Genomic DNA, 17,195 nt, shown 5'->3' with positions numbered 1-17,195 from the left:
AGTCCGTCGCAAGGCACCCCAAGCGGGACTCGAACCCCAGACCCACTAGAGAGCAGGACCCGGTCCAACCCACTGCGCCACCGCACCCCCTTGAATGCATTATCAGAACTCCAAATTGTTCTTCAGAAAGTCTACAACAAGCAAAATCTACATATGACAGGTCACAGAAATGTGAAATCTAAAGATGTGGTTGCCTTGTAGAATAAACTCAAAGCGATATGAAACTAACACAAATTTGGATCATCAAGCGGTAGAGGCTGCTGACACAGGCCTGGTCACACAGGTAAAAGTACAACATATTCTTCCTCCCAATAATGTAATTTGCATTTACACAATTTTTATTGTTTATTGTACTATCTGTTTAAATTGTTTAATTTTCTATTTTTATACTTGTGTTTGTGTTTTATATTGTCTAAAGAACTGAGAATGCCACTATAATTGTGTTGTATTGCACAGCAGTAAAATGACAATAAAGTATTCAATTCAATTCAATTCATCTAAATTAAATTCAATTTACTGATTTACCTAAAGTTTTTTCTCCAGAGTAATGCACTCTTTAGGGTGATTTAAAGCTGCAGTGTTGTCCATACAATGGTCCCATGAGTACATATGCTCTAGAGAGATCCAGTCAAGAAACTACATATTAATAGCTACATACTTCCTCAGATTTGTAATGCACTTGTAACATTTCTTATATGCACATCACCTTACTGATTATCTTTAGACAATATCCTGGCCATCCAAAATCTGTTGGAGAATCACAGTATTAATAGCTTAGAAAGCTAACCCAGATGGCAAGAAGGATATTGTGGAGGAACTGTTTCCTGCATCCCTTGCAGCATATATCCAAACATTTGAATGAAACATATTTGTTACATATTTAAGTGTTTGCCTAGAGATATACAGTGTATCTTTTTGATGAATTCCACAGGTGAATCATCTGTTTTGTGTTTCCCAAGCTGAACTGTTACTGTTAACTTTGAGGTATGTGTTCTGTAAGAAAGAGGCAACATGCTGGGTGGCACTAAGGCCTGGGCCAAAGAGCCCTCCCATGTGGGTGGCTGAACGGCAGCGCACACGTGGTAATGGGGGGAGTGTGGGGCTCACAAGTCACTTACTCTGACGACATCAGGGAGGACATGGGCCCAACCTCTTTGGCTTTCTGCAAGGCGTGCTTGTGATTAAAAAACTCCTCCTCCTCCTCTTCCTCCTGGCAGAAAAAAAATCTAAGTACATTCATCTAAATGTGAAGTCTGGCCTTTCTCTTTAGGTGCAACTCATGCAGGCCCAAAAACTGCAACAGTTTAGTAGTAACCTAATTATACATGTTACAGTTATTGAGCATTTTGGCAAGCGTCTGCTAAATGAATAAATGTAAGCATACTTTTTTTAGTTTTTTTGATTCGCAATTCAATTCTGAGTTGTAAAACACATATTACTATTGAATAATAACGTAACATATTATCAAGTTAAACAGGTAGGCACACCAATTTTATTTAAAACAGACCTTTGTCAGCTCCTGTGCATTGGCCAGATTGTCCACAGCAATGGCCAAGAAAACATTGAGCAGTGTGTCTGTTTGCAGTTTTGTCAAGGAAGTGTACACAGCTAAATTGTTTGTGAAACATTTGGCTTGTTCATGGCTCTTAATCTGAGTAATGAGCTACACAGAGGAAGGGTGCTCAAAGACAGGAAAGGATACAGTTTCCAAACAATGTGAGCACAATGAAGTATATGGAGGACCACATGCCTGACTGCACTCCACCCTGGGAGCGGATCCCATTGTACATTACCTCGTTCCAGTCCTCACCAGTCAGAATCTAAATGACATAATCAGCACAGTTACAGACGTATGCATGAATTTTTTTTCATTTCATTTGTTTACACTGCAGAGAAAAAAAGGTCAGAGTTTCAGTTCAAACCTTGTTTGGACCAACTATGTCAAAGCAGGATTTTACAAAGACAAAATGCTGGGACAGACCTGGAACACAGTCATGATGGCAGCTGGAAATGTGTCAAAATTTGTAGGGGTATAATCTTCAAAGATAAATCTGGAGAAAATAAAGGAACAGCTATTCAGTTTTGACAAGGAATTATATTTATTCAAGGTTTCTTGCTAGTTAAGACTTCATTTAAGTTTCAGTTTTCCTCCATAGTAAACATCTCCCAGTTGTGACTTCTGATCACCAAAAAAACACTACTACACTGACAGATTTGGTAACAGGAATCAAAGGGTATTTTTACAGAGCTAAACAGACATTTATTAGAAGAAACACTGCACTTTTTTTCAAGTTTTTGTTTGGTCATCGGGGGTGCAGTGGCGCAGTGGTGCAGTGGGTTGGACCGGGTCCTGCTCTTCTGTGGGTCTGTGGTTCGAGTCCCGCTTGGGGTGCCTTGCAACGGACTGGCGTCCTGTCCTGGGTGTGTCCCCTCCCCCTCCGGCCTTACGCCCTGTGTTACCGGGTTGGCTCTGCGACCCCGTATGGGATAAGCGGTTCTGAAAATGTGTGTGTTCGGTCATTTGAACTGCTGACAACAGGGATATTATCCTGCTTTCCTTAAGGTACCTGGAATCTGATTTTGATGCTACTTTACTAAAAAACTATATTTGCAGAACTACACATCTATTTATACTCACTTAGTAACTCACACACACAATGTCTATAACCACTTCTCCCAAGCGGGGGTCGTGGCAAGCTGGTGCCCAACCCAGCAACACAGGGCGCAAGGCTGGAGGGGGAGTGAACACACCCCGAAAGGGATGCCAGTTCACCACAAGGCACCCCAAGTAGGACTCAAACCCCAGACTTGCTACACTGCAGGCCTTGACCAAACCCATTGCGTCACCACACCCCCTCACTCAGTAACTCACACACACACATTTTCTGAACCGCTTGTCCCATACGGGGTCGCGGGGAGCCGGACCCTAACCCGGCAACTCAGGGCGTAAGGGGACACACCCAGGACGAGACGCCAGTCTGTCGCAAGGCACCCCAAGCAGGACTTGAACCCCAGACCCACCAGAGAGCAGGACCCGGTCCGATCCACTGTGCCACCGCGCCCCCACCACTTAGTAACTGTATCATTAAAATTATTTCACAAATATTTTAATTGAATATTTCAGGAATTTATAACATCAAGCCTTATTCTTACTTCCCTCAACCAAGTCACAGTTGCAGTGCTCCAGAACCTGTTCTGGAACCATATGGGACAAGGCTGAGGAGGGTTCACCCCGGAGAGTCCAACAGTCCATTGCAGGGTACCCACATACACACATACATTAACACACCCTAGGGGCAATTTAGAGTCATAAATAAAACTGAAATGCATGTCTTTTGACTCTGGAAGGAAACTAGAGCACCTGAATGAAACCTACATAAACATGGTGGGTACATGAAAATGCCACACAATTTAAAATGGGTTTGTAGCAATGCCCAAACAGTCCAAGCACTGTGAGGCAGCAGCACTATCCTGTGTGCCACCATTTTCAAAATAAAAGGATTTTCAAAATATAAATAATGCTTCCATTTTGTGTCAGGATTTCATTGAACAATTTCTTGTTCTCAAGTTATTCTGCCTTTTGTAGTGACAGTTATGAAAAGAAATCACAAAATCTGATCCTTAAAGACTGATCCTCTGATCCTTAGCTATATTTGTAGCAAGGTGTGGAAACAGACATGTGCATGGAGTCGAGGGCAAATGTGTACCTCCCACCAAAGAGTTGCATGCCCAGCAGAGCAAAGACCACAATGAAGAGGAAGAGGAGGAAGAGCAAGCTGATGATGGACTTCATGGAACTCATTAAGGACACCACCAAGTTCCTGAGGGAGGCCCAGTACCTAGAGCATGACACAGATTCACAAAAATCAGCACAAGGCAACCAGAAAAATACACCCAAATTACCAGTGCAAGATGATTAGAAGCCACAGCTGAAAAACCAATACAAAAAGCCAGTTTTGCTGCAGCAGTCCCAACAGTATACTGAGTACAGTGCTACACTGGCATATATTGTAGGTTTGGCTGGGATTTATTATTTCCAGCTTTTATTTACTGTATTACATTCTTTTAACTATAACATCTAAAATAATAAATGCATTATGTCAGAAAGAAAAGCCTAACCAGTCTTGTCAATGGCAGTGTTTTTTGAAAAATCACACAAGGCATTTCCTGCTAAACTTACTGAATATGACATTAACTGATATTTGAAAAAAATGTACATTCCACAATATTTGTAGAGTCAACAAAATCAAAATCATTTCAATTTGTTGCTTAGAATAAATCTGCTTCAATCTCTCACTCTGCACCTTAAAATTAACAGGGTTATTGAGAATTATGTCCCCTCAGGTTGAGTGTGATTCTGTACACGAAAGATCAAGGAAAAGAATGATACTGTGTAAATGTTAGCATCAATTTCTCAAAGAAAGCCTACAGCGTTTCTGCACATTTCCAGTGCTGTTTACAAGAATGTGGGTTCATGCAGCTTGTGCTCACTTGGTGATCTTGAAGATTCGCAGCAGACGCAGAGCTCGCAGGACACTTATTCCAAAAGACATACCAGGTCGGAAGAATCCCCACACCACCTCAAAAATGCTCCCCACGATCACCTGGGAGCAACCAAGTCAGAGAAATCAATGTGTTACACTATTATAGATGCAAGACATTTCGGAGATAACTGCCTATATCTTTCACTCTGCAAACTATGCAGACACACTGTGTAGTGTTACTAAAAATGTTTGATTCCATTTTTGCTGTAGCTCCCTTGAGCAGGGTGCTTAGCCTGAATGTATCTACTAAAAATTATCCTGACATATTATTGGCTATAAAATTGTAATTATCTAATATTTACATATACATTTATTTCTTTAGCTGACGCTTCTAATCAAAGCAACTTACAATATTAAGTTACTTAATTTTAACACTGTAAGTGGCCTTAAAGAAAAACATCAGCTAAATGAATTTGTAATAATAATAGTATTGAATCTGCTGTTTCAGATGTGATATTATATTCCTAGGTATTATATTCTTAAACAAGGACTGGGGTTGTTTGAGACTGTGAAAGTGATTGGAAATAGGAAGTATGCATAGTAGCAGTTTTTATTATGGAAGAAGCAGTGTCCACATGCTTTGCAAAGTGAAAGACCCAGTAGGCAGTGAATAAAATGCCTACAGTGGAAGTAAAATACTATGCAAATGGGCAAAACTTATGCTGCATTGAATAATAAGCCCATTTTATAAAAAGAGAGTATATATTTTCACACAGTACACTTTTTTGTGGTATGAAACCCCATTACTGTACATTAATTCATTTAGCTGATGCTTTCCTCCAAAGTGACTTAAAATGTTACAATGCTACTTACAATTATTTTCCCATTTATACAGGTGGGTAATTTTTTTACTGAAGCAATTTTAGGGTAAGTACCTTGCTCAGGAGTACTACAGCTGGAGGTGGGATTCAAGCCTGCAATTATTTGCTCTAACATCAGAAGTTCAAACCACTATGCTACCAGCTGCCACTGTGTCAGAATTGAGTGTATATAGGCTTGTAGATGAGTAAACTTCAAAACTGATTGAACAAAGCAGTGGCTAAGTAGGTGACAGTTCTAGAATGTGAACCATTTTATGGCAACTATACAAGTACATAATGAAAACAATGTTAACTGGACTTACTGATTTTTTTAAAAAAAATCTTTTATTTATCCTGCTTTCTTGTCCTCTTTCTTGCTTTTCCTGTGTTTGTCTCCCTCTCTGTCTGAAATCCAGTGTGTGCCACTGATGAAAAGGCAAAATAAATGAACTTACTCCGCAGTCGAAGCAGTTGAAGGACGAGTGGAAGTAGAGTCTGGGTCCCAGACCGTACATCTTTAAAAACATCTCCATAAGAAACAGACCCAGAAAAACAAACTCTGCATAGTCTGCAACCAAAGAAGAAAGTACATTTCAGTCAATGGTAAATTTGTAAGTTTAATATCTAGAAAAACAAGACTGCACTGCCATATAACACAGCTTTTTTGTATTGTTTGATTAGCAATAACTCACTTACATATGCCTGAATGTGGACACGCGCTTTGATTCCTTGGATTGCTGTATTCGTGTTTTATTTGTGAAGCTGTACTTTAGGATTACATGAGAATAACTATGGAGCCTGTTCTTCTTGAAACAATTATTAAACTGAATTGCTGCTAGAATGTTTGGTGGAAATAGGTTTACAACTGTACAGCTAAATTCGAAATTAAGCCTTGGGGTAGCAACAAGAAGGATAAGAAGTGAGACCAGATGCATAGACAGTAGTCACTCTTGTGGGTTGTTACTTTAAGCACCCATTGGAGCTATGTAAAAGAGTTCCTTAGCAAGTTACTTAATAGCAATTAGTTAAATAGATAATACAGCTGCAGAAATTAGCAACATTCCAGTTATTATAAAAAGGGCCCACCCAGTAACAAAATGACAATTTAGCAACAGTATGAAAGTTCAGATCCTATACCATTGCACCCTCAAACAGGGTGACGTAGAAAAATATCTAGTTGTAGAAACAAAAGAGAAGTGTAGTAACACAGAAACTATGTAACCTGCTTTGGACGAAAATGTCAAGTAAAGTTAACATATAATGTGAATTGTGAGCGCAATCATTTGGGTGTTCAGTTTCCGAGGAGACGTACACAGGAAGATGGAGAGCCACTCGGGCTGGTTGTGGTGGACAATGGCTACACAGATGGTGTTCAGAGCCACCAGACTGAGCACGGTCCAGTAGAAGGTGTGTGTCTTCACCATGCGGCGGATTGATATGCGCAGCATACGCTCCTTGCGCCGGAAGTAAGCTGCAGGTCCTCGTCGGGCTCCACGGATGCTGATTCGTGCCCGAGGGACACCTGGGGGCGGGTGAGGAGTGGACATTAAGACATTGTGACATTATGATATGTAAATGGAGATTAAATGAGGAATCGTTCAGGTGCTGCTTTTCATCCAGTGATACAAGGAATGTTTGTGCTGCAAACAAACCCTATAGCATTCAGTACACACAAAACATTATATATAACTTCAGGCCCAGATGATGTGCTAATTTCTAATAGAGGGACGTGTTGAGAATAAAGGATAGAAGAAAGCTAACAGACAAAAACAAGAATTATCAGATCTGATAGAACACAGTCATCTGTCTGATGACTCAACCCATTAAAAACTATTACATTAGCACAATTGATAACTATTCATAACAACTCCATAATACAGCTATACATATTCATGAGAATCAAATCATTTCAAAGTTACCATGACAAATGCCAAGCAACAGCATAAAAACTAAGATGACAAGTTTGGGCGCTATAAAAGTGGGTTAAATCAAGACCTTTATTGCTTCTGCATTATTACATTCTTAAAAGATGGCCTATTTCTAAACTAATGATAAATAAAACCTCAACTGGCAGTAGTCGCTTTACCTACAAAAGCTGATTATCTTATCTATCTTTTAGTGTCTTTGACAGAACCCTGCAAGTACATACACATACTAAATAACTTTCAATAGGACACTAGTTGTTTGGATCAGCTTATTCTTACATATCCATAATTTCTAAGTATATCTACAGTTTATGTTGTTTGCAGTTAGCTGAAATTACCACTAAGAAGAGATAGTAAATGAAATTTATTGAGCTTAGTTTTAGAGCTTGGATGACATCACCCATCTAGATTCACCTGCCGAGGATATATCTGCGTACTTCCCCTCTCCTCGGCGGGCAGCCTCCGTGCGGTTTTTCTTGCTGGTGGCTCTTTTCAGCACTGAAGGTGCAAGAATCGGAAAAGAACATGTGAGAATGTTGCACATCAAACCACACACAGGAAACACTCTGCAACACCCACATGAGCACAGGTTATCACGAATGAATGGCAAAGATAATTCACAGCAGCAAGACCTAATGGAAAGGCATACTAGAACTGCATGAGTAAAGAGTCTGAACCTTACATTAATTTCTTCAAATGACCTGCATCTAAAAAATGTGTTCCTCCTCACAAATTTATGTTCTCTGCTTTTGTTTTTTGTTTTTCTTCATTTTCATTAACTAACTGTCCAATGTGGTGGTCCTAGAGTTTATCCCTGAAGCACAGAATGTGAGGCAGTGTACACCCTGGATGGGATGCCAGTCCATTGCAGGTCATCGAATTAATCATCATAAACTATAGAATTTTAATGGTTACATTTCATTTTTAATTTGTTACGTTCTCCAGTGTTTCAACAAACCTCCAAGATAGAAATATATTTAGAAATATATTTATAAAATCAATAATTAAATTAATGGCTGCATCCCATCATCAATAACATCAAGTTTCTCTTCCATCAGTACTATTTTAACGTAGGTCAATTGAACTACAGTACACCTGAGGACTCAGAGATGCCAAATTATACAAACATTGCTTGGATTATGGAGGAGACTGCAACACAGTACATTAAAAACGGTGTTCTTGGTGAACACTGGTAGTGTAAAAAAATTGTTATTTTTCATTGTAAGCAAATAAAAATTAATACAAACAGCAGTGTGAAGCATGGTTACCAAGGCAACACCAGCCTACTGGTACAGCAATATGTTTATTATGTTTATTTTCAGAGGTCCAATTAAACCCTTTTCGGTGCCCATATTTTTTTCAATGGTTGATGAGGACAGACTTAGTTCCACCTGAGAAAAGGTTCAAAATCATGACTACAAACATCATTAGAACAGAATGGCCATCATCTGAAAATGAAATCAAAGCTGCAAAAATACATTAATGTCTGTCAGATCCGAAGCTTCCAGAATCAAATCCAGATCAGATGATATGTTCTCCTCAAACTCACCCAAGGCATATCAAAAGGAATATCCAGTCAATAAAATGGCTACATCAGACCTAGCAAATGATTACTTTCCAGCACAGAACTTCTGTTCAGACAGCACATAGGACCTTTTCATTTCTAGTGAAGTTTTTATGAAACAATAACTTTACTGCAGCAGTTTTGTAAAGCAACACTAAGAGTGGTAACAAAGATTGAATATAGGGCTATTCATAGTTCCTCCCCAATTCCAATACAAAGTAGGAAAGTCTATATATAAGACTCCACTTCAGCATTAGTCACAGCATTATATGTGCCTCCTGAAATGACTTCGGTTGCACTCTCTCCACTGATGAGTACATTGGAAACAAGAAAGATGGTTACATTTATCAAATTTTTTTTTTGTCAAAGTAAACTTTCAGTTATTAACCAATTTACACATCTGAGCACACACACACTTTCAGAATCGCTTGTCCTATACGGGGTCATGGGGAACCGGAGCCTACCCGGTAACACAGGGCATAAGGCCGGAGGGGGAGGGGACACACCCAGGACGGGACGCCAGTCCATCGCAAGGCACCCCAAGCGGGACTCGAACCCCAGACCCACCTGAGAGTAGGACCGTGATCCAACCCACTGCGCCACCACACTCCCTCACATCTGAGCAACATAGCATAAGTACGTTGCTCAAGGATACCATAACAGGAGATCAGACTTGAACCTGCAGGTCCAAAGGCAACAGTTCTAACTATTATACCACTAGCTGTTTCTGCCACTTACACAGCTTGTACTACCAACTTATACTTGACAAGTGACAAGTGAAATAAGATCCTAACTGTTACACACTAAAATATAAATACAAATAGCCAACCACACACACACACACACATTTTCAGAACCGCTTGTCCCTTACGGGGTCACGGGGAACCGGAGCCTACCCGGCAACACAGGGCGTAAGGCCAGAGGGGGAAGGGGACACACCCAGGACGGGACGCCAGTCCGCCGCAAGGCACCCCAAGCGGGACTTGAACCCCAGACCCACCGGAGAGCAGGACTGCGGTCCAACCCACTGCGCCACTGCGCCACTGCACCCCCCCAAATAGCCAACCAATGATGTTCATACCATTGACAGAGACATAGAGGAATGAATCACAAGGCTGAAATAAAACTGAAGACTAATGCAAAAAAAACAACTGTAGACTTTGGCAATTAGGAACAAGAGTTCTTACCATCCAAAGCAGATGTTCCAGAATTTTTGTTCTCCTCTGCGAGCATAACCTCCTCTGTTTAAATTCAGAACATGAGAATTTCCCATTAAATAAAGACACAGTATTGACTTCAAAATCAAGAAATTGCCAAATTAAATTAAAATGCAGAGTCTTCCCACTGAATATTAATAATACAAAAATAGCATTCACATATTTTATGCATTCATACTGAGGGTTGCCATGGATGACACGTATGATTTATTAACCAAATATGCAACTTAACTGAGAGATGTCAACATTTGGCCACTTCGATACATAAGAGTATTATTTTGATTTAAGACCTTCCAGGTTTTATTCCAGAGTGGTGCTTGCATGAGGGGTCCACAGTGCATCCAGACCGATGCCAACCAAATACTAATCAGGACACCGTGGCTGGAGGGAGAGGCCAGTTTTACTCTGGCTCCGGAAGGAGAGTGGTGACGGTGTGGTGGAGGTCAGGTAGGGGGGTAGTGCAAGAGCCCGCGCCAGGGTGTGTTCACAGCTGGGAGTCTCACCGATCCTTGTGAGTCACTGCTCACTCTGGTGAATCAGCCCTCACCTTTCCTTGAGCCTTGGCGAGTGGGAGAGCCCGGCGTCACAGCTCCATGTCTTTTCAGAGCAGCCGTTTATTTATCTGTCCTGGCATACACCTGCCCATTTCAAACGCCAACGCATAGAAGCCATGCATGCTGGGCCAGCAGAATCATCAAAGCCCAGTCGTCCTACAAACTGTCCTACAGGCTAATTGCTTAACATCGTCCTACATTTATTCTTCAATGAAGACTAATGAAAAGTGACACATTTTGAGAAAATGGGATGGCATATCCCTTCTCTGAGTATAGCCCCTATTTAAATACCACACCTTATGTAACTTTTTAAAATCATTACACAGAAATACTGTTTTCTCAGAGTTGCTAAAGATCTGATGGGCAAATGGTAGTAGCCACAAATCCCCACACCCACAAATTCTGTCAGACGGTGTTGCCACGGTGACTCAGCTAGCGCCAACAATGCACCTGCACGGTCGATCCAGGCCCGGTAGCCGTTGAGTTCCCTCTCCACCTGCTGCTGCCTCCGGAGCTTCATGAAGGCCCTGCGATTCTCCACCCTTTCTCTCTCCTTTGCAAACTCCCTGTAAGCACAGTGCTCTGTGATCACCCCCTTAAGTCCTCTATACACAACAAATTCCAGGTACTCCTATCCAGCAGACACAGAAGGGGCTACAATTAAGCCTTTAACTCCAGCCTGTGTAGCTAATTACTGTGATCAGGCATTATGCAACTAAAAAAATATTTAGACATGTTGGCTATTCTTTCCTCCAGAGTCATGAAAGCCTATGGGGGCCACTGGATAACCTGAAGGGGCTGTAATACAACAGTCATCATTCATCTTACTTACCCTGACAGGACTCCCAACACTAGGTTCAGCACAAAGAAAGAGCCAATTATAATAAGAGGAATAAAATAAACCCAGTTCCATTGGGGGCCAAGGGCATCGTTGGTCTGTGAAGAAAAGTAAAATCATATTAACTACAGAAAAGCACTGCACTGCTATATCATGGAATCGAATGTGTTAACAGAGCTCAACAGCGTCAACCTCCAGGAGAACAGCTACGTGTGTAAAGGCAGGTGTAGGCCACATGCAGATACTGCAGAGATTCATCTCACAGATCTGCTAATGTTCTCTCTGAACCCAACACACGCTCATACACAAAACAGCCTGTGGCTACACAGTTTTGATGCAATTCCCAGATGCCCCTCCTGGAAGGCAGAGGTATACAATGGCAGGGTCAAATTAACACCCATATTTATAGCTCTGCTGCCAAATGGGAGCATCTCAGTTGGTTTCTCCCCACCGCACTTCACTGCAGTTTTGGATTTTCATGTTTGATGTTCCACACATCAGCTGAAGGTCTTCCATTACTGAAGGATCAACATGAGATAGGAATGCCCTCTGAAATGTGGGGTCCATACAAATAGCGGAGAGCACACAAATCTGTTGCATTATAACTTTACTTGAGATTTTCTCTTCAGCTAACAATATTACATGAATTTTAAATGTTTTAATACAGATAGACATTTACTGAAACAATCCCCATTCACTTAAACAAAATATTAATATTTTATTTCAATATTAGAACCAGTTGTCCCTTGTACTGTAACTGTAACGATTGAAGAGATCATAATTTTTATAAATTCTTTAAGATATTCTGGAGAGTACATCCATCCTAATGCAGTTATAATGATAAAATTCCTTTGAAATTGTTGAGGGAGATTCAACACTTGTTTTGTTCTAAATAAGATTTTCTTGGTAAGACACAGCCCATATAAGATTGTCTCTTTTATCTACTGGAAATTAAAAGGCGGAGAGAGGAATTTTTTTAGTTAATCCTGGTTTCTTACACTGACCAACTTTCCTGTATTTTCATAATGTGTTCTAGAGTAGGACTGCACATACATGACTGGGGTTAAAATCTCAAGGGGCAAAACAATATATTTATCGTACAACAATGAATTGTGAAGCAAATGCTCACTCACTGGAACCTTTGAAAAAGAATCTTAAAAATTCAATTAATTGCTTTCTTTTGCTTCTTTGCTGCCGGTACCATTCACACAGTACAGCTGTCTTGAATGCTGCTGGCTTCAGTAATGCACAGTAATGAGTAATAACACACAGTAGTGAGTAATGAGGAGCAGTGGGCAGCTCATACTCTCCCACAGAACTGCAGACTCCTTACAGCAAAGCCAACATGACCCCAGGCCCTGCCTTTCAGCAGCTGTACCCCAACTGGGAATCGCACAATGGCTTTCCTGCACTAAAATGAGAACGCAGTATCCACCATATGATGTGATTCACACACGGCCAAGGAATGTATAAAAAAAGTCATTTTTATCTGGCACACAATATTTTGAAGTTCCCAGTGTAAACTCAGAGGGACATATTAACAATGTCCCAATGCCAAAAAATAAATACAGAATGCATGAAGCTAGTAACTTGCTGTCAGCAACCTCACCTCAGTGACCAGGACCCAGAACTGAAAGAGCGCATTCAGGTTCACATGTGGCATCCCTATACACCTCCACCTACCACTTTGTAGTGAAACACACTGAAGCTAATCTTGGGATTTGAACTTACAAACATTTGTTCCATTTCTCCAGCCACTCAATTCTCTGCTGCCCTTTCACACATTTTATTTTAAAAATCCTCCCTTGCCTCAGAGTTTTGGGCTTTGCCAGGAAGTGTACACTGAAAGCAACCTGCATGTGTTTCTCTAGTGGAAATGAAAATACATTTAGCTCATAGTGGGGAGACAAAGTTGGGTGTCCTGTCACTGGGCCAGAAAGTTAAACTGGAAACTGTGTAAAAAGAATATGCCACAGACCACCACTGAGATGGGCCACCTGATGCCCAAGAAAGATTACCAGCCAACTGTGAGGTTCAGGGTCTGGAAGCCTCTGATTAACAGGGAGCTCCATGAAAAAGGATTAAACCAAAATCAAATTTGGCACTTGCAGAAGTGCACAAAAGCCTGCCCTGTCATCAGCAGATCTTCACAAGAGTTGTGGATTCTCCCAGAGAATCAGTGCCATTCCGGAACAACAAAATCAATGACAGCCCAGAGAAAGTGGGGAAAATAACAACTAGTTTCTGCTGGCATCTTTCTGACTGCATACCAATGTACACAGTTTGATTTGATTTTGTCATTCTTGGTAGTGATTCAGTCCCTGCCATTGATCCACTTGATTCCATGTCTATGTTGCATGGAGGAAACCAAGCATTACGAAATCTTGTCTGGCGGCATCTCAGCTGTGACATGTGAATGTGTTTGTGAGCTGATCAACCTCGGCCTGATACAGTAAAAGAGGGACAGATGGTGCTTTCATGGCAGCAGGGTGCAGAGTGAGCAATCAGTGCAATAAATGACCAGCTCACGCTTCACAGCCCAGTTTTAGGATTTAACAACAGGCAGAGGACCTACATAATGCTAAGCTTCTCAGCTTGGTGGACAGTAAAAATGTTTTACTGTTTTACAACTCACTTCTTAGTACAGGCTGAGCTAAGATAACAGATCTCAGGAGAGTGCATTGATTTAAGATATCCTATTTAAGATCTAAAACAATGCTTTTTGGTGCTTACAATAAAACCTTCTATATCTTTATCAATTGACTGAAGGAAAATTATAACATTAATCAAAAGGGATCATCAGAGTTAAACATTAATTACTTAACAGAGGTATAACAACATGTAAGGCATTTAAATTTCTCTAAGAAGGAAAGGAACTCACATTGTAGAGGACTGCAGTCCAGCCCTCCATGGTGATGCATTGAAAGACAGTCAGCACGGCAAACAGGATGTTGTCAAACTGCGTAATCCCATCATTTGGACCAATCCAGGTGCCATTGCAGTCGTACTTGTCAGGGCATTTCCTCACCCCACATGCAAATTCAAGATCTGATGAATCCACAGTCTCATTCTCTGGAAGAGGGCAGTAAAAATTTATGCCAAACTATATTTGTACTTTGATACGCAATGCAAAAGTAGACCATTGTATTTCATTACTCCATCCTGTTAGATTTGTGCATAATGACATTTGGTGAACAAATAAATTCCTACTGAAAAATGACTAAGACTGAAAAATTTCCATCAGTTAGGCAATCTGTATCCAGCCATATTATGAAAAATAAATATATAAATAAAAATAATTTCTGCCTTCATACATATGTATTGTTTTTGATTTCAGGGTTATTATCACTGTTCTGTAGAAAATGCCCAGTGTGAAAAAATAATGTTTGCACTCACTGTCAGTAGGAGGTTTTTAAACTTAATTTAGAAATTGTGCAGTGTCTAAACATGTGTAAAACAGATGGAAGGGAAAAGACTAGGTTCATAGCACCTAGATTTCACAGCTGGTCACAATGCTCTACAAGTGTACTTATATTCAATATGTATATAGCCACCACTTAACCGCTTATCCACTTGAGCTCATGAGAACTATGAGCTTGCACTAAGTCAGTAGCGTTGCACATCCTTGGAATGCAGAGGAGACTTCAACACCTGGTGAAAACCCCCACATGAATTCCTCACAGAGCTGAAGCCACATTCAAACCCTCAGCTGAGAGGCAGCATTGCTGCTCCTCAGCCTATAGTACCACCCCATGTGTTCCACTCTAGATCAAAATAGGTGGGAAAACATATATTCCATGTCAGTAAAGTAAAGAATTATCTGCTGTTTTGAATTTACTAGCAAGTACTGATCTGAAGTTTTTCCATTCAGCTGTAGGCAACCTCTTAATTTATTGCTGTCTTTGACATTTATGTTTTTTTATCACAGCTAAAAAAGTTCCTACAGCGTTTCAAATTGATTTTATTTTGAGGAGCTTATATGTAAAAGAGTATAACCAAAGTTAAAGATCCTGTAAATGAAAGTGGAACAGTGCTAATTTTAAATAGAATTCAATATGAAAAGTAACATTCAGTTACTTCATCTTGTGTCACTGGTGTTACCTACTGTGTACTTTTAACACTATTCTCCTGTGCTCTGCAGCTATGGCTTCGCCTTCCAGCTTACCCAGTATGCCAGGTGAGGGCAGGCAGGTGTGGTGAAGCTTGCCGCTGTAGAACTCCAAGCCGATGATGGCAAACATGAGGATGGCAAAGAAGAGCAGCAGGCCAATCTGGAGCAGGGGCACCATGGCCTTTATGATGGACTTCAGGACAATTTGTAAGCCTGTGGCCGAAGACCACACCACAGAGAAGTTACACTTCATTGTTGGTGTGGTCAACATCATTCTAAACAGTTGACTGGCACATTATTGGATTATACAGAGTCAAATTAAAATGATTAATAAATAATTGATGTAATATACAAATGATGTCTTCTACATTTGCCAAATTACTGTACACAAATACATGTTGACCATTTTATTTTGCCCTTAGTAATTCTGCGATAATAGGTGAGAGGTTTGATCATTTAGAAAATTCAGGGTCAGTTGGAATATACGTAGAAAAGACAGACATTAATACCCCAGGTGCACGTGCATTTTGCAAGTTATAGTCTGATTGGATCAACAGATACTCAGATTTCACAAATTTAACTGTCTCTTCCACCACTAATGTTCACAGCTGTCTCTGAAGTGTCAGAAAATCCACCCCCAGACACCCTCCCACTGGGATATGGGATAGATCTGAGAAGCATTGTTGTAGGGCACAGGGTTAACATGCATTCCCCTCTGCAACTTCACTGAGAGATATAACAAAGATCAACAAGGACTGAAACTGTTCTCTTCAATAAATGTGTGTATAGCAGCAGTTTTGAGTAAACTAGAGATCTGTCGACCCGCATAGCTAAAAGGGTGTGTGCATGTGATTACAGTTCAATCCACTCACTAGGGATTCCAGAGACGAGTTTGAGGGGTCTCAGCACTCGCACTGCTCTCAGGGTCCGCAGGTCCACTGGGATGTTCATGTGGGCACCTGCTGTAGCCAGAATTCTGCAGAGACAAACCAATGTGGCTGCAGCGGGGGGTCAAACCTTCAGAAAACCACAACCTCCAAAAACACCACCCAAAGAGGCAGGTTTGGAGCTAAAACCGTTACTGTGAATATTTCCCAACATTTCCCACTAAAGTAGTAAGGAATACTCGATTGTGAAGACACACCGGACACCATTAGCAGATGCATGTACCATACATAATTGACTGGCCAGCGGGGACTATCCAGCAGTTACTCACCATGACCAGCTTGCAGCGTTTTTCTGCCAGAATTACCCTTCATTCAGCTCACAGTAATTTTGCCTCATTAAAACCTTTACCTGAATGAGTAGCATCCAAGTGTATTGTGGGATAGTAGCTGGCAATTCCACTTTTAGGGAATTAATATCCATTAATTACAATTATACTGTATGGCTAGCACTAACTTACACAATGGCTTATATCACTACTGGATTATATCACAACCACTACTAATGTGTATTTAGTTTATTATACAGTATGCACACAGTATCTATTACTAATAAATGTGTTTGGTATGGGCTTCATGCATTGCTTCACAGCAAGATGCATGATTCATTGGAATATACTGTACTGATCTGTGAATCCTGCAAGACAGAAATGCTCTGCGAGGGCAGGGATCACTATGGAGAAAAAAAGACCCCGACA

The 17,195-nt window shown here is 40.8% G+C and overlaps 1 protein-coding gene across 5 annotated transcripts in view; it reads right to left on the bottom strand.

Moving 5' to 3' along the window:
• Positions 1 to 17,195, bottom strand: part of LOC108935228 (voltage-dependent R-type calcium channel subunit alpha-1E-like) — a 98,818-nt gene that overhangs the window by 29,628 nt on the left and 51,995 nt on the right. For 4 of the 5 annotated variants that reach the window (XM_018753663.2, XM_018753662.2, XM_018753667.2 and 1 more), the window contains exons 6-20: positions 16,426 to 16,529; positions 15,608 to 15,766; positions 14,324 to 14,514; positions 11,437 to 11,540; positions 11,055 to 11,170; positions 10,021 to 10,074; positions 7,684 to 7,767; positions 6,657 to 6,866; positions 5,800 to 5,912; positions 4,492 to 4,604; positions 3,708 to 3,839; positions 1,982 to 2,051; positions 1,703 to 1,820; positions 1,508 to 1,575; positions 1,119 to 1,210 (exon numbers count right to left, since the gene is read on the bottom strand). In XM_018753663.2, the coding sequence (XP_018609179.1) occupies positions 1,119 to 1,210; positions 1,508 to 1,575; positions 1,703 to 1,820; positions 1,982 to 2,051; positions 3,708 to 3,839; positions 4,492 to 4,604; positions 5,800 to 5,912; positions 6,657 to 6,866; positions 7,684 to 7,767; positions 10,021 to 10,074; positions 11,055 to 11,170; positions 11,437 to 11,540; positions 14,324 to 14,514; positions 15,608 to 15,766; positions 16,426 to 16,529 (1,728 nt within the window). The remainder of the gene's footprint in view (positions 1 to 1,118; positions 1,211 to 1,507; positions 1,576 to 1,702; positions 1,821 to 1,981; positions 2,052 to 3,707; positions 3,840 to 4,491; positions 4,605 to 5,799; positions 5,913 to 6,656; positions 6,867 to 7,683; positions 7,768 to 10,020; positions 10,075 to 11,054; positions 11,171 to 11,436; positions 11,541 to 14,323; positions 14,515 to 15,607; positions 15,767 to 16,425; positions 16,530 to 17,195) is intronic. The other variant, XM_018753665.2, reaches the window with a different exon arrangement.

The sequence above is a fragment of the Scleropages formosus genome, chromosome 3 (genome assembly GCF_900964775.1).
Source record: "Scleropages formosus chromosome 3, fSclFor1.1, whole genome shotgun sequence".
Classification (NCBI taxonomy): Eukaryota; Metazoa; Chordata; class Actinopteri; order Osteoglossiformes; family Osteoglossidae; genus Scleropages; species Scleropages formosus.
The sequence above is the reverse complement of the archived record's forward strand: the minus strand, read 5'-3'. Positions and strand labels throughout refer to the sequence as shown.